Below are 18,252 nucleotides of genomic sequence, written 5' to 3'. Positions count from 1 at the left end.
TATCTTCCTTAATCTCCTCCATTCAAAGCTCTCACCCGGAACTTCCTGTCAGGTAGCTAAAATTGCTATTGAGGATAACAACAAAGGCGCTACTAGACCTGTATGGGTCCTCATTTGAGGTGAGAGGCTGGGGCACCCTATTGGTGTATTGCAGATGGTGGAAGCAAAAGTCATTACACATCTATGAACTGATTTTTTTTACAGTTATCACTTATGCCCTGTACACACAATCGCACATTCCGACAACAAAATCCATGGGATTTTTTCAGACGGATGTTGGCTCAAACTTGTCTTGCACACACACGGTCACACAAAGTTGGTCGGAAATTCCGAACGTCAAGATCGCGGTGACGTACAACACGTACAACGAGCCGAGAAAAATTATGTTTAATAGCCAGTGCTGCTCTTCTGCTTGATTCCGAGCATGCGTGGCACTTTGTGCTTCGGAATTGTCTGCACACGATCGGAATTTACGCAAACGGATTTTGTTGTCGGAAAAGTTTAGATCCAGCTCTCAAACTTTGTGTGTCGGAAATTCCGACAGAAAAAGTCCGATGGAGCCTACACACGGTCGGAATTTCCGACAACAAGCTCCGATCGCACATTTTCCGTGGGAAAGTCCTACCGTGTGTACGCGGCATTAAGAGTTTTTGCACAAGCACTTCAAGATATCTTGCCTAGATTTTTCCCGTTGAATTATTATTATTTCATGCACAAGCACTTTTTATATGGATTGTTATTCGCATTATTATATTTAGTGATGAAATGTTTGGTTTTTATGTTCATTCACTGCTTTTACTCATGAATTGTGATTACTTATTGTTTGCATTGTGATTTGAGTAAGCACCACATTTACTTATTTAAATACTTATTTCACTCATTAAAATGCAAATCAATTTATAACTTTTTTAAAATGCGTTTTTATGGACTTTTTGTTCTTATTCTGTCTCTCACTGTTAAAATAAACCTACCATTAAAATTATAGACTGATCATTTGTCAGTGGGCATATGTACAAAATCAGCAGGGGATCAAATACTTTTATCGTCACTGTAAGATGCATTACCACATATAATGTGAAAGAGCTCTTAAAGTGTGTGGGTAGTAAATTCAGTAAGTTGGGGTGGAACTTCCACTCAGATCAAGGTGGAAGTGGAGCGGGTACTTGTCAGAATAGAAATAAACACTCCAAGGAAAAAAAAAAAAAAAAAAAAAAGAAAAAAAAAAAAAAAAAGGGGAAGAACAAGCTTCTTCAAGCTTTTATAGGCATAAATAAAAGCTCAAACGCCTGTAAAAAGCTGTTTTTTTTTTTAGCTGCAGTGTGCATAAGCCCATAGGCTGTAAGATAATGCATTTTACTATCAGTTTTTACCATCTGCTAATCTGATTCAGACTTGCAGGTCTATTTGCTGTACTTGAGAAATGCAACAATTATCTGTAGACTGCGTGACAACCTACAGAGTGATACCACTGACACATCAGTTTACTGTGAATACTCCATATGATCACTAAAATGCGTCACAGAAAAAGGTTATATTACTAGAAAAATATGACTGTAAAATTTTAAGTACTGTGTAATGTTTGCTTAGTTTAACATTTTAAAAAAATGGAAAAAAAAACTAAGACAAATTGGGCTTGCATGCACTGCCTGTGTACATGTGATGGGAAAGATTCTAGCATATTTGAGCAAAATTCACATAAAGATTGGTTTATGAAAAAAAAGATCATTTCTGGTTAACCATAGTAATGTGCGCGTGATGCAATTTTTTCTTCAAGGGCTCAATCATCACAGCCACTATTGTGGTGTGCTGATAATGGTGCCAAACTCACTGTAAAACAGCTGTTTTTTTTCTTCTTTTTTTGTGCATACCGATATTTCCAAAAGCAACATTTCATTAAAGCTGGACTCCAGGATTCTTATCGGTATTGCATGCTTACATTGATCCAGCTTGGTACAAATAAGTATGCATTACTCATGAGGTCAATGCCTCTTCTTTCCACCTTGCCAATGAAAGAATGCCTTGTATTCACTGAAAAAAAAAAACCCCAAAAAAACAAAAAGTAAAAGTAAAAATTTTGAGCATTCTATAAATGGGCAAGCAAAGCGGCTGCTTGCATAGAACCTGAGCTGGAGATGACAGATTGATGTTATCACTGTAGTAGGACCAACTTCTACAGTGATTTACAAATTCCCCAGGAGCCCATCAGGCATGAGCTATGCATAACAAGAGAAGGGCGCATTGACCTAGCACATTACCAAAATATTTTTTTCTATTAAAAAGGATAAAAACAACAAGTTTTAAAATGTGTGTGTGTGTTATATGTGTTTGTGTGTGTATACACACAGAGTGCCTTGCAAAAGTATTCACCCCCCTTGGTTTTTTACCTATTTTGTTACATTACAGCCTTTAGTTCAATGTTTTTTAATCTGAATTATATGTGAAAATTAGAAATATACACATAAAATTATTTTTCAGAAATAAAAAAACCTGATAATTGGCATGTGCCTATGTATTCACCCCCTTTGTTACAAAGCCCATAAAAAGCTCTGGTGCAACCAATTACCTTCAGAAGTCACATAATTAGTGAAATGATGTCCATCTGTGTGCAATCTAAGTGTCACATGATCTGTCATTACATATACACAACTTTTTGAAAGGCCCCAGAGGCTGCAACACCTAAGCAAGAGGCACCACTAACCAAGCACTGCCATAAAGACCAAGGAACTCTCCAAACAAGTAAGGGACAATGTTGTTGAGAAGTACGAGTCAGGGTCAGGTTATAAAAAAAATTATCCAAATATTTGATGATCCCTAGGAGCACCGTCAAATCTATCATAACCAAATGGAAAGAACATGGCACAACAGCAAACCTGCCAAGAGACGGCCGCACACCAAAACTCATGGACCGGGCAAGGAGAGCATTAATCAGAGAGGCAGCACAGAGACCTAAGATAACCCTGGAGGAGCTGCAGAGTTCCACAGCAGAGACTGGAGTATCTGTACATAGGATGACAATAAGCTGTACGCTCCATAGAGTTGGGCTTTATGGCCGAGTGGCCAGAAGAAAGCCATTACTTTCAGCAAAAAACAAAATGGCCTGTTTTGAGTTTGCGAAAAGGCATGTGGGAGACTCCCAAAATGTATGGAGGAAGGTGCTCTGGTATCACGAGACTAAAATTCTACTTTTTGGCCATCAAAGAAAACGCTATGTGTGGCGCAAACCCAACACATCACATCACTCAAAGAACACCATCCCCACAGTGAAACATGGTGGTGGCAGCATCATGCAGTGGGGATGTTTTTCAGCAGTCAGGAGTGGGAAACTGGTCAGAGTTGAGGGAAAGATGGTGCTAAATACAGGGATGGTGAAGGGAAGATATTTTATGTTTAAAGCGTTGAGCCTTGACCTGTCAGGCTAGTAAGGCTCTAGCTTTATTGTCTAAGGCATAGTATTTGGCTTTAGTAAATTTAAGGTTGTTTTCAAATTTAAAGAGTAAAAGTGAGCGGAGTTTTTGTCGCTGTTCTAAGAGCTCACTGGCTAGTTTGTGGGAGGGATTCAGTTTATTTTGGTTTTCACGAAGGGTAATTTGTGAAAGGACCCCGTCAACTTGCTTAGACCTCTGGTTTTTAACATTACTATGGAGTTTAATTAGGATGCCACGCATGTAGGCTTTATATGCCGACCAAAGTACAAACCTATCAATGTCCGGTTGATTGTTCGTTTGGAAATAGGAGTGGTGTTCGATATGGAGCTTTTGAACTATGCTAGGATCAGAGATGAGGGAGGCGTCAAGTCTCCATATTCGGTGTGTTCTAGGTCTGCAGTTTCCCACAGTAAGGGAGATGGGTGCATGGTCCGACCATGTTATGGTTCCAATTTCAGAGTTAGTCACATCCTGGAGGGTGAGTTTGTCAACAAGGAAGAAGTCAATACGGGAGTAGGAAGGTTGAGAAGAGGAGAAGTAGGAAAAGTCACGCTCATTGCTGTGGTGGCATCTCCACGGATCATAGAGATCGTTTGCTTGGAGGAAGGGGTTCAGAACAGTTCGATGGTTTCTAGTCGCGGAAGTAGTATCCAATGTGGAATCTCCAATTACGTTGAAGTCACCTCCAAAAAGAAGCCTCCCCTTTCTGAGTCGTAGTATTTTTTTGTAGAGTTGTTTGTGGAATCGTATTTGCTGTTTGTTTGGTCCATAGACGTTGACCAGAGTGTAGGTGATTTGATTAATGTCGCATAGAGGATCAGGAAACGGCCGTGGGGGTCTGCGATGGATTGATGTAGTTTAAATTGTAGTGTATTCTGTATGGCAGTGAGGACCTCGTTTTTCTTCTTCAGGCCTGAAGCTGAGGAAACTTGGTCGTAGTTTTTCAGGATGAATCTGGGAGTTTTAGCAGAGGCAAAATGGGTCACTTGCACTAAGAGGATATCGGCTTTTTGGGTGTTTGGCTTCTTTGAGAAGTGCAGTTCTTTTCTGTGGAGAGTTTAAGCCCCTGGTGTTAATAGAAACTATTTTGAAAGCCATTCTGGGGGATTAAAATTAGGGTGGATTGATCCCAGGTGAAGGTGGCAATTGGTTGGTGTGGATCAAATCGCTAGCCTTGCTCTAAGTGGTGTGGACAATGTGATTTGTCGCTTGTGTAAAGAAATAGAGATACGGGTGTAGTTTGGCGGAAAGGTTAGTGGGGATGTGCTGGTGCTAGGTTAGGGTGAAAGGTCTTTGATTAAAAAGGGAGAGTTCAGTAACAAAGAGGCCCTGGACTCAATGTGCAGAAAATACTGCAAACAGATGGTGGGGGGAAGAGAACTTATGTCCACAACGTGGGACAGGGATCTCTTAGCAGGCAGGTACTGCATAAAGCCGCTGCAGTATCCCAGCCGTTTGGCTTGTGCAGAGAAGGATATATATTGCAGCCTTCAGGCATCTGGAGGTTCTCCTCCTGTCTCCATGAGGGTTGGAAGGTGAGCGGAAGGGCACGGTGCTTCCTCTGGTATGATATGCCAATTTCTCAAGAGTGTGAGACCCATAGGGAGGGTGCGCACTGCGTGAGTTTTGTTTTGGTGCGTAATGATTAATTTAGTGGGGAAGCCCCATTTGTAAGGGATTTTATGGTTTTGAAGCACTTTGGTTATAGTCGCTAGCTGCCTGCGATTTTCCATTGTTGCTTTGGATAAGTCAGCATACAGTGCGATGTTGGTGAAAGGGTCAGGGAGTCTTGTTGCTCATTTGGCTGCGTACATGACTTTTTCCTTTGTAGTGAAAAAATGAATGCGGGCTAAAACATCCCTGGGAGTGGAGGCAGGGAGGTGAGATGGCTTGGGGAGCCTGTGTGCCCTGTCAATTTCCATGTCACGGGTTGTTAGGTCAGGCAAAAGGGGCCCGCATCAGGGATTGCAGAAACTGAACGGTATCAGATTGTTGGATCGACTCAGGGATATTACGGAATTTAATATTATTTCGTCTGGAGCGATCTTCCAGGTCTGCGATTTTCAGATTAATTAACTGGAGTTCATCGTCATGATCCGCAAATCAATCTACCAGTTCATTATGGGCAGAGAGTAAGTCTCCCATTTTAGTCTCCATGTGTGTAATAATTTGATCATGTTGATTTACAGTCATGGATAATGAGGAGACAGCAGAGGATAAGTCAGTATATAGAGTTTGCCTCAGTGATAGCAGCATATTCTTCATAGTGCTTTCAGAGAGTGGCTGGTCAGAGGCAGGGAAGGCATCTAATACAGATGATGGCTGCGGTGGGGGGGGAGAGAGAACAGGCAGGGAGCTGTGACATGCAGGGATTGCTGAGGCTCATCCGTTCTGAGCCTAGTCTTAGCAGGGCTGGACGTAGTGGGCGAATTGGGGGGAGAGCACTCACCCTGTGTGTCAGATGAACGGTGGAGCCTGGAGACAGCGCAGGGCTCTGACTGGAATGTGAGGAGGAAAGCCGCGCCGTTGTTTCTCAGCCGCTGCCGGCGCCATTTTGGCCGCTTGCCAGGTCTGACGAGGGATAGTAATCCGTCAGTTTCCTGGGGATTTTGGAGGATTTCCTTCGCTTCAGCATGGCCACTCACTGTGTGGGAGTGTTATGGCTGTTTGTGAGGTAACTTCTCCTTCTCTGGAGCCGCTGGAGATGTCGCTGTGGCCGGTTATACTGCGGAGCTGTGAGTCTAGGCAGCCATCCGCACGAGCCTTCAAGCCACGCCCCCCTAAATACAGGGATATTCTTGGGCAAAACCTGTACCACTCTGTATGTGATTTGAGGCTATGATGGAGGTTCACCTTCCAGCAGGACAATGACCCCAAACACACTGCTAAAGCAACACTTGAGTGGTTTAAGGGGTAACATGTAAATGTGTTGGAATGGCCTAGTCAAAGCCCAGACCTCAATATAATAGAAATTATGTGGTCAGACTTAAAAATTGCTGTTCACAAGCGCAAACCATCCAACTTGAAGGTGCTGGAGCAGTTTTGCAATGAGGAATGGGCAAAAATCCTAGATGTGGCAAGCTCATAGTGACTTATCCAAAGCGACTTGGAGCTGTGATAGCTGCAAAAGGTGGCGCTACAAATTATTGACTTTAGGGATGTGAATAGTTATGCACATTGACTTTTTCTGTTATTTTGTCCTATTTGTTGTTTGCTTCACAATAAAAAAAAAAAAAAAAAAAAAAAAAAAAAACACATCTTCAGGAGTTGTGCGCATGTTCTGTAAATTAAATAATGCAAATCCTCAAACAATCCATGTAAATTCCAGGTTGTGAAGCAACAAAACACGAAAAATGCCAAGGGGGTGAATACATTTGCAAGGCACTATATCTATCTATCTATCTATCTATACACACACACACACATACAGTATCTCACAAAAGTGAGTACTCCCCTCACATTTTTGTGAATATTTTATTATATCTTTTCATGTGACAACACTGAAGAAATGACACTTTGCTACAATGTAAAGTAGTGAGTGTACAGCTTGTATAACAGTGTAAATTTGCTGTCCCCTCAAAATAACTCAACACACATGAATGTCTGAGGCACTGGCAACAAAAATGTGAGTACACCCCTAAGTGAAAATGTCCAAATTGGGGCCAATTAGCCATTTTCCCTCCCCGGTGTCATGTGACTCATTAGTGTTACAAGGTCTCAGGTATGACTGGGGAGCAGGTGTGTTAAATTTGGTGTTATCAATCTCACTCCCTCATACTGGTCACTGGAAGTTCAACATGGCACCTCATGGCAAAGAACTCTCTGAGAATCTGAAAAAAAAGAATTGTTGCTCTACATAAAGATGGCCTAGGCTATAAGAAAATTGTCAAGACCCTGAAACTGAGCCGCAGCAAGGTGGCCAAGACCATACAGCGGTTTAACAGGACAGGTTCCACTCAGAACAGGCCTCGCCGTGGTCGACCAAAGAAGTTGAGGGCACGTGCTCAGCGTCATATCCAGAGGTTGTCTTTGGGAAATAGATGTATGAGTGCTGCCAGCATTGCTGCAGAGGTTGAAGGGGTGGGGGGTCAGCCTGTCAGTGCTCAGACCATACGCCACACACTGCATCAAACTGGTCTGCATGGCTGTCATCACAGAAGGAAGCCTCTTCTAAAGATGATGCACAAGAAAGCCCGCAAACAGTTTGTTGAAGACAAGCAGACTAATGACATGGATTACTGGAACCATGTCCTGTGGTCTAATGAGACCAAGATAAACTTATTTGGTTCAGAAGGTGTCAAGCGTGTGTGGCGGCAACCAGGTGAGGAGTACAACGACGAGTGTGTCTTGCCTACAGTCAAGCATGGTGGTGGGAGTGTCATGGTTTGGGGCTGCATGAGTGCTGCCGGAACTGGGGAGCTACAGTTCATTGAGGGAACTATAAATGCCAACATGTACTATGACATACTGAAGTGGAGCATGATCCCCTCCCTTCAGAGACTGGGCCACAGGGCAGCATTCCAAAATGATAATGACCCCAAACACCTCCAAGGCGACCACTGCCTTGCTAAAGCTGAGGGTAAAGGTGATGGACTGGCCAAGCATGTCTCCAGACCTAAAGCCTATTGAGCATCTGTGGGGCATCCTCAAATGGAAGGTGGAAGAGCACAAGATCTCTAACATCCACCAGCTCTGTGATGTCGTTATGGAGAAGTGGAAGAGGACTCCAGTGGTAACCTGTATAGCTCTGGTGAACTCCGTGCCCAAGAGGGCCACACAAAATATTGACACTTTGGACCCATTTTAGACATTCTCAATTAGGGGTGTACTCACGTTTGTTGCCAATGGCCGTGTGTTGAGTTATTTTGAGGGCACAACAAATTTACACTGTTATACAAGCTGTACACTCACTACTTTACATTGTAGCAAAGTGTCAGTTCTTCAGTGTCGTCACATGAAAACATATAATATTAACAAAAATGTGAGGGGTGTACTCACTTTTGTGAGATACTGTGATAGATAGATAGATAGATAGATAGATAGATAGATAGATAGATAGATAGATAGATAGATAGATAGATAGATAGATAGATAGATAGATAGATAGATAGATAGATAATTAGGGCTGGGGAAAAAAATCGATTTAAATCTTGAATCGAGTTGAGAGGTCAAATCAATTCAAAATTTAAGCAAATCGATTTTTTTTTTTTACCGAGCCAGTCCTGAGGCTCTGCGGGCAGAAGTTTTTAGGCGAGGCTCCGGCTTCGGCCCAGTCCGCGAGGCCGGACGCTGCGGACTAGGCCAAAGCCGCGGCCTCGCCTAAAAACTCCTGCCTGCAGCTCCTCAGGACGGGCGCGGTGTCCAAAAAAAAAACAAACAAACAAAAAAAAAAAAAAAACACAACTCGATTCCAATTGTGAATCGAGTTTTTAGAAAATCGCCCAGCCTTATATATGTCTCTCTCTCTCTCTCTCTCTCTATATCTCTACATGAGAGAGATTAGAATTAGATATAGATATATTACACACACATGTCATAAGAAGTAGGAGGAATCGCCTCCAGGTCTGCTGTGATCAACCGATAGTATGGGAAGACCAGAAAGTGTCTGTAATGGCTGACACATTTCAAGGGAGAACCCTCTTCATCAGAGCCAAAATAGTGAATGCATTTGCTATTTTGGATCTGATGAAACAGATCAGCCATTAAGGACGCCATCTGGTCTTCCCATACTATTGGTTGATCACAGCAGACCTGGAGGCTATTCCTCTCACTTGTTATGACACACATATATATGCTTTGTGTTTGTTGAGTAGAACACTTGTATGAAAAATGTATTTTAGTAATGCGCTAGGTCAGTGCGCTTTTCTCTTGTTGCTGTTTTGCAGTATTACAAGGATATCCATTGTCCTGAGGGTGCAGCAAAGCTTCTGGTGCGGTTGAAGAATTGATACACTATATATCTCTAAGCATTCCCCTCGACCGCAGGAGAGCGTTTTTTGGATTACATGAGATATGCATACTTACATTGTGCCAAGCTGGAACAACGCAAGTGTGCAATTCAAGTAATAATTACTGCATGCCATACTTTTTTTTTTTTTTTTTGTGCACACCAGCACAACTCGGTGGTTTGAGCTAGCATGATAGGAAACAAGGCTTCTCGGTTTCAAAGCACTTGGTCTGAATGGGCACTTAGCACATTTTTCATTCACAAGACAGTAAAAGGAAAATAAAATAATTGAGCCCTCCGAAAGAATACAACATGCTGTTTACAGAATAAAAACATGGTTGATATTAAAGGTCATGTTCCCAGAGAAAAATAATGATCCTTTCACCACTCTAGCAATTTACAAAGATCTCATGATTGGACCAGGAAAGTCTACAGGATGTTTTAAATTTGTATGACAGACACTCATCAAATTCAGGAATCCTGAAAGCATATGACTAACAAGAACAGAAAAATGCAGTCAAATTTTGTTGGATATTCAAGCCGCTGCTTTGAAACGTTAGTCCCTTCCAAAGAGTCAGCAGGACAGATCAGCAGGGCTGCACGAGTCTCTCCTGGGCAAACCCACCCCTCTGTCAGTGAGGGGATCCCATAGCCTCACCTCCTCCCAACGGATTCTCCTCTGCCAGCTGGAAGAACCCCGCCTGACTCACAGGCTTGGGCGGGGAAGGCAAGGGGCAAGCCAAGTAAATGTAATAACAAGCCACTGAGACTTCTAATTAGAGGACTCCTCCCACCGCCCAGACCTCTACCAAAAACTTTACAGAAAGCCCATTCTCCAATTATGATCAAAGATCTGCAGAGCTACACAGGCAGCTGCTAAATAAAGTGCTGAACCTGAAACTATAGCTGACCATACATGAGAAGTTTGAGCTGCTTGTCCTTTCTCTTTTAGCTGTGGGTGGCCTACTATATACCAGATACAGCCACCTAGGATGAGAGTCAGAACTGACAGATAGGGATGTTTGGTACTTGTGCCAAATGTCCAATGGAGGGACAACAGCTGCAGTCATATGAGAACTGAATGCAGTCATGTATTAATAAAACAACTTGTCACATGCTATCCTGTACCTTGGAATTAAAGTGTACCTGTGGCTTCTTACCATGGCAAGTTAGCACCCCAAGTATACACCAGGCAGACCCAGGTGCCTGTATTTTTTTTTTTTGGTTTATTTCCTGAAAGCCTAAGTCGAGGGGAATATGTCATACAAACTACCACCAGTGCTCTGATGGTTGGCTCTCCCCAATATTCCTCCCTACTGGCCATTAGGTGTTATGTATGGTCCCACTGGCCAATAAAGTGACATGGGTGGCAAGCCAGAGCCTTTCACAAATGCTTGCCCAACATTCAGGGGGTCATAATAATATACTGCCAGAGGCCACAGGCTTGCTTTGACTATTATCCAATAGACGACAATTCTATAGAAAACACTGGGGGGGGGGGGGGGGGGATTTACTAAAACTGGAGCACTCAGAATCTGGTTGCAGCTCTGCATATTAACCAAACCAACTTCAACTTGTTAAATTAGATTTTGATAATAAGCCTTTTTATGCACAGCTGCACCAGGTTCTGCGTTCTCCCCCGCTATTTCAAACTCAAACACAATCAAAATAATTTACAATTCGATTCAATCTTCTGTACAAACCTCATAACACACAGTGATAAGGCAGCATTCGTATTATAGTGCTTTGTTAACGCATGCAAAATCACGCCACATGAATGTGTATGGTTGCGCCCAAGGTAGACTATTTATTATAATGGTCACTACATGTAATAAATGCAGTAAAGTAGCTCATGCACATTTTTGTGCTTCACGCATTTTTCTGTGTGAAAACCATCTGGGTGCCATAGACAATGAATAGCACCACAACATTTGTTTCTTGCACATTGGGTGAATGCAGGCAAAATCACAAGCAGTGTAAATACCTGAATATGATTTGGAATAATTTGCGTACTAAGATCGCTGTACAAAAGAGCTCAGACTTGGAGAAGAAGAAGCAGAACAAGGAGCATGGTGATAAAAGAGTGGAGTGAAAGAGGGATGAGCTCATCAGTCTGCTGATTCTTCTTCCATATTTCAGTCCAGGACAAGATCTGTGTGTAACCTAAATACCAACTTCACCCCAAACCCCTTTTAAAGCAGAGTTCCACCCATTTAATAGTCAGCAGCTACAAAAAGTGTAGCTGCTGACTTTTAATAATCAGACACTCACCGGTCCAGCGATGCAGGCACACAAAGCATCACTCCTCTCCCCCTCCTCTCTGGGGCGCTGGCATTGTAACTGTGGGTGCCCGGCTGTGGCTTCACAGCCAGGTGCACACTGCACATGCGCGAGCCACGCTGCGCGTTGTGATTGGCCAGGCAATCTTCTGGGACCTGTGACGTGTCCCAGAAGATTGCAGGGAGGGAGTGTGGAGAGGTGAACTTCCTTTTGGCGTCAGGGGAGGAAGTGGGAGTGGGTGCCTGTCAAAACTGGGTACCCGCTCCCCCCCCCCAAAAAAAAAAAAAAAAAAAAATGTCAGGGGGTTACCCCAGTTTTGGGTGGAACTCAGCTTTCATTTTTAATTTTTTTTTTCAATCCAGAGATACAAATCCTTTGGCACATAAAACACCTCCCATATATACATTTCATCTGTATTTAGCATTCTGCCTGGAGTTCAGCTTTAAGTATAGCAATTCACAATGACCATTCCATAAGTAAAGTCACCCATAGTAGAAGAGAAGAATCTGGTTGGCCGCACATCCAAAAGAATCACATTTGGACATATTCAAGACTCTCCACACATACATACAAGGGACATAGCACTCCAGCTAACGCATTTCACGCCAACATCAGCACTTAGTCATAGCTAAGTAACCCATACCTAGCAGATTCCAGCATACCATGGCGCATACAGTAAAAGGCAATGGTATAGCTATGGACTAATGAATGCGGCACAGTGTGCGCTGCCTTTTAAAAGATCTGTTGCCCAACGCTGCCATTTACAGTTGAATGCCCCGCTGCTTAAAGTGGAACTTCAGTCATTTTTTCATCTTTCTATCTATTAAATGTTCTGCCCTTGTTGTTTTAACTTTGGATAGTAAAAATTTTTTTTTCTGCCAGCAAATACCTTATACAGCCACTTCCTGTTTCTTGTCTGGAAAAAAAGCATAGACTAATGACATCATGCACAGCTCTCTCTCACTTGTGAGAGTTTGCCAGGAAGCGAGGGGGTAAGGGGAGTCATAAGAGGGCCAATGAGAGCTGTAGAGCTGGAGGTGTGTGTCTGTGTAAATCCAGGAAGTGAAAGGGCAGCAGCTTCAGCTGCCCACAGTTAAAGTGGTTGCAGCCACTCAGTGGAGGGAGATTTCTGCAGCATATTTGGCAAGTACAGAATCACAGTATATATAAAATAATATGCAAAGTGGTTGGTGGGAAGCTTCAGAATGGCAAAGATGTTTTTATTACAAATGATGTGAGCAGACTGCAGTTCCTCTTTAAATTTGTGCGTTGTAAATACAAACACATTAACAGGCAGAGTCTGAATACTTTTGCCTGCAATACAATTTTCTCTCAAAGGGACCATTGAGTCCAAACAAATGCAAAGTAACGCAGGTCGAATATAGTCTCAGAACGGCCATATGCATTACACCTCGTAAGTAAATAGGAAGCTGCTAACCTTTATTTGACGTGTGCTTCAAACACCACAAGTCATTCCTAGGACAAAATACTTGAAATGCAGGAATGCACTGACCCTTCATGTATCACATCACTCAACAGTAAGATAACATACCACTTAGCAAGAGGAGTGGGTCGTCCCCCCCCCCCCCCCCCCCCAAGTTGTGTATATTACTGGTGGAAAAAGAATGTCAGTCAGCGACAGAACAAAGGAATATTTGGAAAAAATTACCTCTACCGTAGACGAAGGGCAACCTCAGAGCTTTGCCCTGTCTTGCTAGACTGATGTGCAGGTAGGTGACCCAGACTGCTGAGGTAAGTAGCACCAATAAGAGCAGAAGTTTAAACTGCCTGCGGATCTTCTTCAATGGCAACCAAGGCATCCTGCTGGCATCATCACCAGGCACAGTGGTGGGGCCACGGACAGGGCTCCCTTACACACTTCCAGGGCGCATGAAGACAGAGGGGGTGTCTGTGAATATGAGAAGGTAAATACGGTCAGCGACTTCTTTAAAGCAGACAGACAAGAATGTCACAGACTTACACGGGGGACAACGGAGGTTACAATAATATGTAGCAACACAATTTGCTTCTCACTGGATGACTCTAAACCCCTAAAGATCACTGACAGACCAGACACCTGCACACATCTGTCAGTGGCACCTGTTGAACTGGCTTCGGCAGAACTTCAAAATTAATAAAACATCAAAGGAATAGAACTACTAAATATGCCACCAGAAATCTCCAGTCTGGATATCATTTTTTTTGCATTGTAATCTTTAAACATAACCCCCCCTCCCCCCAGCAAACATACACATGCCAGACTTCAAATCAAGACCACAATCAATACCATCAAGGATCAGTCCACCCAAAACCCACTGTCACGGAATATTTCTTTATCGGATTATAATTGTGGGGGCCAACACAGAGTCTCACTTTTCCTGCTGCATTCCCAACCATGTCACATAAATGTAAAAAACACAAGTGAGACACCCCTTTTGATGGCCACAGCAAATGGATGGTCATGGGCGATTAGGGGTTGATCCAGCATTGTCCCACTGAGATCCTCCCGGCTTCTGCCACCGCTCAGTCTCACGCATGTTGTTTATGATGTCATCGTCACGCTCGCTGGCTTTTCTGGGTTCAGCAGGCGGTCCTTCCCCCTCCACTTTTGTGAATTAAGGAGCTATAGCTTCCATCACAAAGTAAGGGAAAATTAAAACCCTGTAGGATGGGATGATGAGTTAAAGTGGACGTTAAGTCAACTTTTTGAACTTGTACCTACAGGTAAGTCTATAATAGGGTTTACCTGTAGGTAAAGTGAATATCTCCTAAACTTGCACTGTTTAGGAGATATTCACATAGCATGTAGCTAGAGACATCACCGACGCATGCGCTCTGAAGGGACGGCATACCCATGCTGTACTTTCAAAGCTCTGTGCCAGTGCCATCACAGCCCTTGTCATTCATACAGCTGGAGCCCGCAAACCCGTAAGGAAGACGGGTAGAAGATGGAAGCACTGAGGAGTCATAACATCGCTGCTCTAGAGCGCTTCCTGTGCACGCAAGTCTGCCATAATGTGCTAGACATGGTTGTCCAACCTGTGGCCCTCCAGCCCCTGCGGAACTACAGGACCCATGAGGCATTGCAAGATTGACAGTTGCAAGCATGACTTCCAAAAGCAGAGGTATAAAGGGGGAGAACACTGGAAGCACCACTTAAGTGTAGTATTAAAAGCTGATTTTAATGGCAAGGCGGTAAGAAAAGTATAGTATTAGTGGTCCCAGGGGCTCCTCATGTCCGGAAGGGGTTCCGGGTGCATGGCTGTGTTGGTAGCAGGTCTGCAGCCTGTCCTGTGGGCACGCTGGTTCCAGTCTCTCTCCTGTAGCCACAGGATGTGCTGCGGACCTGCTACCAACACAGCCATGCACCAGGAACCCCTTCCCCCTTGGACTAATGTTTTTCCTATGGACTAATGATCTCCTTATGATACAGACTTAGTAATAGTGATTTTAAATATTACTATTATTCCTCTTTCTACTACACTGTACCTTGCGCTCACAGTTACGGTTACCATTGTCTCTTTGTAAAAGGAGAGGTATGATGGGACTTCGCATCAGCTGGAGGGCCGCAGGTTGGACACCCATGATAGTGCACACTAGTACATTATGATCTAAACCTGCAGCGGAGCACAATTTTTTCTATCTGGTGGTTTACTACCACTCTAAAGTGTTACTAAACCCACTACAGTAAAATCAGTCTGTATATGTAGTAAAGGATGCTTGTTATACTCACTGTGGAACCTAACAGGTTAATCCTCTGCATTGTGTAAAAAGGCTGTGGGATCCTGTCTTCTCTGATCCTCCCCTCTTTCCAATGTCCCATAATAATTTCCTGATAACACAGCCTATGGCGTCAGGCTGCACATGCTCAGTTTGGTGTGTATTGCTAGAGAGGTTTTTTTCATGGGAGGAGTGCATGTGATCAGCACAGGGCCAATCAGCACTCTCTAGACAGTGGGTAAGGGGCCTTGCAGTCTCATAGGACAATCAGAAAACTCCTCCTACAAGCTTTAACTACTGCTTGACTGGACACTGCTAGAAGTCACAAGACTGCTATATACTGCTGATGAGAAAAGGTATTTAGCAGTTTATATTTACTAAAATAATTGCATTTCCATGTTCTGTGGGAGACTAGATATAGTGAATGCAGAGTCCTGGGTTTAGTAACACTTTAGGCTGGGTTCACACTATTACGAATTGAAAGTGGGTTTCCCTGCATCCAAGTCGCATGTCAGGAGCCTGTGACCAGCTCTCAATGGAGCCGGTTCACACATCTCCAGGACGGCTGCTGAGCAAATTGCACAGGAGTCCTGGGCGTCTATTGGTTGGTTTCATATCTGAATTTGGCCAAAAATTCTGACCAAAATCAGACCTGAAAATGGTGAACAGGGACGCACCGGACACCTGATGTGAGCCCTCCACACAGAGATGTGGACCTAAGGAAGGGGGTGGGGCCAAAATTACATTTTACCTGGAATGGAGCTTTAGACTGGGTTCACACTAGTGCGAATTGGATGTGGGAGGCCAGATATAGTGAATGCAGTTCGCAGGAGATTGTGACAGCTCTCTATGGAGCCGGTTCACACATCTCCACAGCGACTCCAGTGCAATTTGCACAGTAACTGTTTGTCCCTTTTCAGACAAAAATTTGGGCTGAAATCGGACCTCAAATGGTGAATGAAGACACACCAGACCCCTGCTGTGAGCCACTGCATGCTCATATGTGAACCCACCCTGAAAAGAATCGTGGATGATCCTGCCACAAAGCTCCTTGTTCAAGCAGCTACTGCTAAGCTACTTGCACGCCTGGCATTTATCCTGTGTGCTCTCAATTCCAGCGTTTAATGCGTCTGGGGGACACAGGTGCAGGATAGAGTATGCCCCCTCATTCCTTTAACCCCTAACACATATTACACAGGTTCCAAGGCTAATTTAATGCAGATATGACACTGGGTTTAATTACCACCTTAATCAGACACAGAACCTGTGTAATTCATATGTGTTCAGGTTTAAAGGAATGAGGTGGCAACGTGTCCAGCCCAGCTTCCCGCAGCCTGTCAAAGCCTGTGGCCGGATGAAATACGCTGCAGCTGAACCCGGCTGAATGCTGAGTGGTACTCACGTTTAGCAGCGCATCCATTAGCGGGAGGCAAGTATTTTGCATTTCAGGCATTGCAGAGTCCTAAATGTGAGTAGCACTCTGTACAGCAGCATATTTTACCCGGCCACAGACTTTGCCAGGCTACGGGCAGCGGGGCTTGTCGCTGCCCCTGTGACTTCAGGAATTGGACGCACAGGGGATAAACGCTTAGTATGTAAGCAGCTTTATAGGGTGACAACTGTGTCTGAGTAGTTGTGCTCCTGCGTTGTCACCTGTATACATGCACCCCCCACCCCCCGTGGAGGCTGCAGACCGTCATATAGGCATGCTACTGTTTTTTCGATCAGGAACAACGGTTTGCAGTGGATGCCGTTGCGATCACACAACAATCAGAGCTTGTCAGACAGAGGCACCAGGGTGCAAAAATATGCTAAAAAAAAAAAAAAAAAAAAGGAATAAACATTGCATTATGAAAAGCACACATGGCATGAGATGAGACAATGAAGGAAGTATCCAGTGAGGGTTAGATGGAGAAGAGTGTGTGGAATGTCAGGTTTGGGGTGGACTGATCCTGGAAGCAGAGAAAAGATGGAAGGTAATAGAGGGGACCACCTTCAGCAGGCGATCTCCATAGAACACAAGGAGATGAGATAATATCCAGAGACAGATCCTCCCAGGAATCCAGGGACAGAAGACTTCATGAAAGGCTATGGAGGGGACACGCTCCCTTCATCCCCGCACTCAATACTGTCACTCATGTGATGGATGGCCGCCAGTGGAAGGTCACCGAGCTCTCCGGTCACACCGTCTCCCTCACATGATTCGCCCACACAGGGGACTCTCCTCGTCATTCCACAGGTGTCTCCGCCGTCTCTTCCCTCCTCCTCCTCCCTCCCTAGACGTCTCTTTTCTCCTCCATCCTTCCCTCCTCTCCCGCTCTCTTCCAGCTCCTTCCACTTCACAGCGAACCCTTCTCCCCGGAGACTGTGCCGCCCTCCTCCGCCCTGGGTGTCGTCTCCCTCAGCGACCGGCCTATAGCCGTCTCTCGGCACCCCCAAGGCCGTCTCTCCTCAGGAGCATCAACGCTGCAACGCAGCCCAGCTTGAATCGGGACCAATCTAAATACGGGCACGCTTCTTCCAATCAGAGTGCGCGGGTTTGGAAGCTGGCCAATCAAGGAGGCAGCCTAACGGGACCGCAAAGGGCTAGGTTGCACCCCGGCGTCCATCTCCACGCCAACGCGCGCACACCTTGCGGGAAAAAACATTCTCTATGGAGGGGGGGAGAGAAAGGCGACGATTATGCGCAGAAATTCCAGTTTCATTTAGTTTTGCTGTGGATAGTGAAGGATTGTTTAAAACAATATGTAATGAATAGATTTTTTGCAAAATAGGAGTAAATAAGGAAGCATGTTGGTTTTATTTTATTATTTGGGTTATAGGGCCCCCCTATTGAGTAGGATGGTTGTGTCCGAGTGGATGGAAGGAGCCTTTGTGTTT

General features: G+C 44.3%; 1 protein-coding gene across 2 annotated transcripts in view; it reads right to left on the bottom strand.

The window, feature by feature from the left end:
• The window catches only part of B4GALNT4 (beta-1,4-N-acetyl-galactosaminyltransferase 4), a 152,583-nt gene extending 134,562 nt beyond the window's left edge, over positions 1-18,021 (bottom strand). Inside the window, exons 1-2 of one of the 2 annotated variants that reach the window (XM_073604684.1) lie at positions 17,366-18,021; positions 13,322-13,561 (exon numbers count right to left, since the gene is read on the bottom strand). In XM_073604684.1, the coding sequence (XP_073460785.1) occupies positions 13,322-13,472 (151 nt within the window). In that variant the 5' untranslated portion in view covers positions 13,473-13,561; positions 17,366-18,021. The remainder of the gene's footprint in view (positions 1-13,321; positions 13,562-17,365) is intronic. The other variant, XM_073604683.1, reaches the window with a different exon arrangement.
• Positions 18,022-18,252: the final 231 nt, after the last annotated feature.

This window comes from Aquarana catesbeiana, linkage group LG11, assembly GCF_042186555.1.
Source record: "Aquarana catesbeiana isolate 2022-GZ linkage group LG11, ASM4218655v1, whole genome shotgun sequence".
In the NCBI taxonomy this organism is placed as follows: domain Eukaryota; kingdom Metazoa; phylum Chordata; class Amphibia; order Anura; family Ranidae; genus Aquarana; species Aquarana catesbeiana.
The sequence above is the reverse complement of the archived record's forward strand: the minus strand, read 5'-3'. Positions and strand labels throughout refer to the sequence as shown.